General features: G+C 56.8%; 1 protein-coding gene across 1 annotated transcript in view; it reads left to right on the top strand.

Moving 5' to 3' along the window:
• KIF25 (kinesin family member 25) overlaps window positions 1-5,946 on the top strand; it is a 34,257-nt gene that overhangs the window by 16,820 nt on the left and 11,491 nt on the right. Inside the window, exons 6-7 of the mRNA XM_045294536.1 lie at window positions 950-1,099; window positions 5,108-5,260. Coding sequence (XP_045150471.1) covers window positions 950-1,099; window positions 5,108-5,260 — 303 coding nt within the window. The remainder of the gene's footprint in view (window positions 1-949; window positions 1,100-5,107; window positions 5,261-5,946) is intronic.

Raw genomic sequence — 5,946 nt, 5'->3', positions numbered from 1 at the left:
CACACACACACACTCAGAGGGGCCCGGTGGTGCAGGATGTTACGTGTTGGGCTTCTAACCAAAAAGTCAGCAGTTGAAGCCCACCCACTGCTCCTCCTCGGGAGAAAGACGAAGCTCTGTTTCTGTAAAGAGTAACTGTCTCAGAGACCCACCCGGAGGGGCCCTTCCTCCCTACCCTGCAGGGCAGCGGTTGAGGCAGATGGCACACAGCTCGATGGCAGTGAGTTTGAATGACAAGGTCCTGGTCACAGAGCCAGGGGCAGACACCCATGTGTCCTTGCGTGTCTGTGGGTTGGCTCGGCCAGCACTCTGCTCTGTGACCTGGGAGAGTGTTCCTTTAGAGCCAACAGAGAAAGGCGTGGGCGGAACTTCCTATAGGTCACAGGTCGAAAGCCCGCCCTCACACGTACCTCGCGGAAGACAACACAGCTGTCGTATGTGCATTGAAGAGGGCTGAGGAACTCAGCTCGAGTGGCCTAAAGCGGGGCGGCGGCAGCAGCTGGGGGCCATTGGTTGAAAAGCCCCGCTTCCATTGAGGTCCCGGGCCAGACCTGCGCCGGGCACCTCATGGGCAGTGACAGAGTGCAGTGCACCCTGGTGCCGTCCAGCAAACACCACCCCTGGCCACCCCGACAGTCCCGACTCACAGGACCCTGTGGGACACGGTGTGACCCTCCCTGGGATTCACGAGGCTGTCAGTCTCCATGGCAACAGAACCCCGTCTTTCTCCCAAGAGGCGGCCAGTGGGCTTGAACCATCGACCTCTTGGTTTGCAGCTGGGCGCTTTGGCCACTGCCCTGCCAGGGCCCTGCCCGCCCTGCACAGTGGCCGAGGGGAGCCTGGTGTGTCAGGGAGCAGCCTACGGCCTTCACGGAGGCCCACCCCAGGTCCACTTTCTCCGCGGGCCCAGCAGCAGGGCCGGGACCCAGAGTGGCCTGCTCTGTTCCAGGTACAACGTCTGCGTCATGGCCCACGGGCAGACGGGCAGTGGGAAGAGCCACACCATGCTGGGGCCTTCCCCTGCTGTCGGCGCGGCCCCACCTGCCGGAGCTCGCCGGGACCTGGGGGTGATCCCGCAGGCTGCTGAGGAGCTCTTCAGGTACCTGCCTGCCGGCGCCTCCTCGCCAGCCAGCTTTCCTCCCCGGGCAGCCTGCTCTGGGGCCGGGGCCTGCGTGCCGGCTGAGCAAGGGGCCCTCCAGTCGGGCGGCAGCTCCAGCCGAGGGGGGTCCCGGGGCCCAGTGCTCTCAGGTGGGGCAGGTTGGGCACTGGGTCTCCTGTCCTCAGCCAGGCCCTACGGCACGTGGAGCTCCTGGGCTGCCAGGTGCCGTCCACTAGGTTCTGGGGCACAAGTGGCCTGGTGTGCACTGGAATGGAACACGGCTGGGTCTCCACCCTCCTCACCATGGACACAGCCACTGCGTCAGTCCGTCTGGTTGCCGGCCTTCCTCCTGTGCACTGACTCAACCAGCCTGGTGTTCTTTCCCTGGGACCGATGCTTTTTCAACATTCTCTCACAGGACCCCCAGCTTTGTCTGTCACCAGGGCGGTGTTTGCTAAGCACCGCCCCTCCCTCTTGGTTTCCCACACTTGCCTTCCAATCACCGATCGTGATCGATGCGTGTTTGATCAGGCTCTTCCATCTCTGCGTCACCAGCCTCCGTGGTTGGTGACCAACCTGAAGAATAGTTGTTGGAGTGGGTTTCCTTGGACGGGGACAGAGACTGTCCGTCACAGATGGCACCGGACCTCAAGAGGGACCCAGAAGCGTCCTTTTGGACGATGAACGCGGCACCATCCCTCCTGAGTGTGGTTCAAGATGGCCGGTGCAGGTCCAAGATAACGATCTTTATCAGGTCCATTTCATTGTTGCCGGCTTCCAGTCTCCCTAGATCCATGCTTCCTCCGTCCGGGTTCCGATTATTCATAGATGTGTGCAGCCGTGTCTTCTCACTTGGAGTCGTGCCCCATCAGCACATGAAGGTCCGGAAGGCCTTGCTCCCGCAGCCTTGACTCCGCCCACGTCCTTAGGGTCGGCTCCACCCTGAGCAGCAGCTCGTCCTCAGTCATAAGTTGAGCGCCTTCCCACCTGCGGGGCGCCGCCTCCGGCAGCGTCTCTGACATGGTCTGCTTCTGTTCACGAGGCGTCCAGTATCTGACAATGTTCCAGTTCTGTCCACTGGCCTTTCAGTGGCTAATTCCTCTGAAGTGGACAGCCGTAGGCTGCTCTTCGTCCGGAAGCTCCGCTGAAACCTGTTCACGTGAAATACCAGGGACGCAGCTCCCAGCATCTCCGCACCTCTTTCCACGGACGCAGCCCGTTCCACTCCTGCTGCTGCTCCATGCTCTAGCGCTGTGTGCACAGCCGCTGTGTGTTTCTGGAGAAAGATGATTTGCCACAAAGGAGCCATCGGTCTTGTCCTTTCCACCACCAAGACTAAATCACATCAAATCAAAACCGCCAACGACTCAAGTTAACCAAGGAAATTAAATTAAAACCAGTTAAGTCAAACACACTCCAGTGAAATTAGACCGTAAAATAAAATCCTAATGAAGTTGAACGAAAGTGACATTATAGTAAATAAAATAAATGAATCAAATGAGAGTAAATTAAATTAGGCAAAATGAAATAAGGCAGACACAGTGACTGAATTAGAGTAGGGGTCAATAAAATTAAGCTAACGAAAATATAATCCCATGAGATTAAATGTAGCAAAATGCAGTCCTGCCGCACTGCTTTCTCTCGGTGGCCCCCTGAGGAGATGTGACCCTCCACCCTCCCGTACTGTGCTAACAGAAATGCCAGTAGGGAGTGGGTGCTGGGGGTCTCTGACGACCAGAACACCATTTCCTCAGTTCAGCAGACCAGACAATGCCCCACACACAGCTCACGAACGTTCTCAGGCCAATTGCTCCCAGAGGGAGAGCTAGGTTTCTGAGAGGGAGGGCCCGCCACCAGCGAGGGCTCAGCCCATCACTCCCGGTGGCGTCTTGCAGTCCAGGGGGCCCACCACAGGACTGCCCGCCACCCATCTCTGCAGCCTCCGTCATCCCATCTGTCAAGTGGGGAGGCAGCCCCCGCCCCGCGCAGCTCAGCCAGGCTAAGAGAGCTGAAGGCACTTGGAATAGAGAAAGTATCCTGCAGAAAACATAAATATGTAAAGCCAAGGAGCTCTATGGCACAGTGATAAGCACAAAGTTATCTGAGCTGATAACCACAAAGTCAACAGTTCAAGTCCACCGGCTGCTCCTGCAGGGCCAGATAGAGCCGCTTGTCCCCGTAAGGATCTGAAGTCTGAGACCCCCAGAGGTTCACTATGTCCTGACCTATAGGATCACCATGAGTCAGAACTGAGACGTGAGCTAAGGTAAATGGATTCATTTGAAACTAATTCAAGCAAACAGAGTAAAATAAACTCAGCAAGATTCATTTAAAACGCCAAAGATAAAGGACATTAAACAAATGAAAACTGTAACAAGTTATAGAGAATATTGAGTTGCATTAGAATGAGATTACCCTAAATGAAGCCCAATTAAATTCTCTTGCATGGAGCTGTACAGAATCCTATCATTTGAATGAGATTACGTTAAGTTAGTGGAGTGACATAAAATGAAATTTAGTGAAGCAAAATTGAAATGAAGACAGCGGGTGGCCCAGAGGGGTAAACTGGGGACTTGGGGCTCCAGGCTTGGGGCGCTCCCCAGGAAGAGACAAGGCCGATTCTCCCAGAGTCCCTGAGTGGAAAACCCCTGGGGCAGCCTGTTGCCTGTGGGCCCTGGGCTGAGCAGACCCCCCGGGGACCCCCAGCCACTAACAGTTCCAGACAGACCGTCCCTGGCTCCCCCACCCCCCCATGCCGGCTGGCCGGCCACAGCCTCCAGGGCCCTTTAGCAATTCTTTCTGATTCTGGAAGCGAGCCCTCCAGATTTCAATGGAATAAAACACGAATGAAATAGATGCATCAAATGAAATAAAATGCCATTAAAATAGAGTCAAGTGAAACTAAGTCAAAATACTTGGAATAAGCACATCAATTAAGTTAGGTGAAACAAAGAAAACAATTCTCATATGAAGTTAAACTAAATAAAGCTAAATGAAACCACAGTGGATCAAATAGATGAAACAGAATCAAATCCGTTAAAGAAAATGAAGCAGGGGACTGCCGAGCTGGAGAGCGCTGCATGTCTTTGCCACCAGTAGACAGGCAGGGGCTCACAGGAACAGCACTGAGTGCACAGAAGGGGGCGCCCAGAACCCACCGTGGCGATGCCACGCGACTCTTCTGATGGACCTGGATTATGGAGCTGGGCAACCTGTGGGTAAAGCGCTAATAAAACGGTTTTTAAAAAGGAAGTGAAGCAAAATAAACAGTGAAATAAAGCAAACTTAGAATGATGATAACGAAAGCAAACGGGGCCCAGGAGGCGTGGAGGTTACAGCTGGGCTGCTGACCGCAGGGTCAGCAGTTCTAAACCACCAGCCGCTCCTCAGGAGACAGGCTTTCTTCCCTCCCCCCGCCCCCCTCGTGAAGCGTTCTCTGTGTGTGAGAACCACAGGGGCGGTGCTACCCTGTCCCCAGGGGTGCTGCGAGTCGGGACCCACCGATGGCCGTGCCTGGAGTTTGGTAAAGAGTCCCGGGCCTGCCCTTTCCTGAAATTTGAGACAGACCAAGCCCGTTCCGGGACATGCTAACTCGCGGTCCACGCTGTCTGACAGCTTGGCTGCTGTGGGCTAGGAGCCTCAGGGCCTGGGGTGGGGTCAGCCCAGCGGAACCACTGCCTAGGAGCTGGTCCCGACCCCCAGAGACCCCACGCTCTCTCTCAGAACGGCTGGCGGCTTGGGACTGCCAAACTTTCCCCACAGCGTTCGGGTGCTTCCCTGCTGTGCCACCTGCCTCCTCATCCTGAGCGAGCCACTACTGGAGGAGCAGTGGGTTTCCCGAACAAGTCAGAGAGAGAAAGCCTTTGAGGCCCGAGAGACCCCGGCAGACAGCCTGGGCTGAGTTCCAGCCCTGCCCCCCAGGGGCAGCCCCCTCCCCACCATGCTGCTTTGGCGCCTTTGCAAAGAGGTCTTGGTGTGTCTCTGCTCCACGCTCCCTGTGTCTCGCAGGCTCCTTTCAGAAAATCCCCCGCGGAAGCCTGCGGCCGAGGTCTCCATCGTGGAAGTTTACAACAACGAGGTTTTCGACCTTCTGACCAGAGACAAGGCTCCTGCTTCCAGGACCCAGCGCGAGGGGAAGGCCCTCGTGGGGGCAACCCGCCAGTGAGTACCTGCTGCACGGCCTGCTTTTCTTAGACCGCACGTCTGCTCGCCCCACGGCTGGAAAGCCGGGACTCGGATGCACACTGGCCTTCAGTGGTCGCTGGAGCCCCGCTCAGTCACCAACAGGTGGACAACCCAGGTGTCCACAAACTGAGGCTGGGCACACCCACTATGGCCCATCCACAGGACAGCTGCTGCACCTGGGTGAACCTTGGGATGGTCAGCTGCAAGGGCTCAGCCTGCGTGACCCATGTGCATGAGGCCCGGGAGACAGGCCGAGGCGTGGAGACTGGTCTTTCCCACTGACCCGCCGACAGAGCAGACAGGAGGGAAAAGGAGATTCTGCCCAGGGCCAGGAGTGAGTGGAATGTGGTGCTGGCCATAAACGGGGGCATAAACCCAGGAGCAGGCTGGAGTTGGGGCGCCTTCTGACTCAGCAGAGCCCGGTGGGACACAGTGTCCCTGGGGTTCCCCAGGGCCCATCTGTGTGGGGGCAGACCGGCAGGTCTTTCTCCTTCACAGTGTGGGGGATTTTAAACCACTGACCTTCCGGGGAGACGCTGAGCCTTAACCATTTATGCCATCAGAGTCCCCACAGAGTTGATCCTCCCAGAATCAGGACTCCCTGTGACTGTGGTGGGAATGTCACTGGCCTTGGAAGGAGGCTCGATGGTCCTGTAGGAGAG

Source organism: Echinops telfairi, unplaced genomic scaffold (assembly GCF_000313985.2).
Source record: "Echinops telfairi isolate 266 unplaced genomic scaffold, ASM31398v2 ScPeMD7_3533;HRSCAF=4204_0, whole genome shotgun sequence".
NCBI lineage: Eukaryota > Metazoa > Chordata > Mammalia > Afrosoricida > Tenrecidae > Echinops > Echinops telfairi.
The sequence above is the reverse complement of the archived record's forward strand: the minus strand, read 5'-3'. Positions and strand labels throughout refer to the sequence as shown.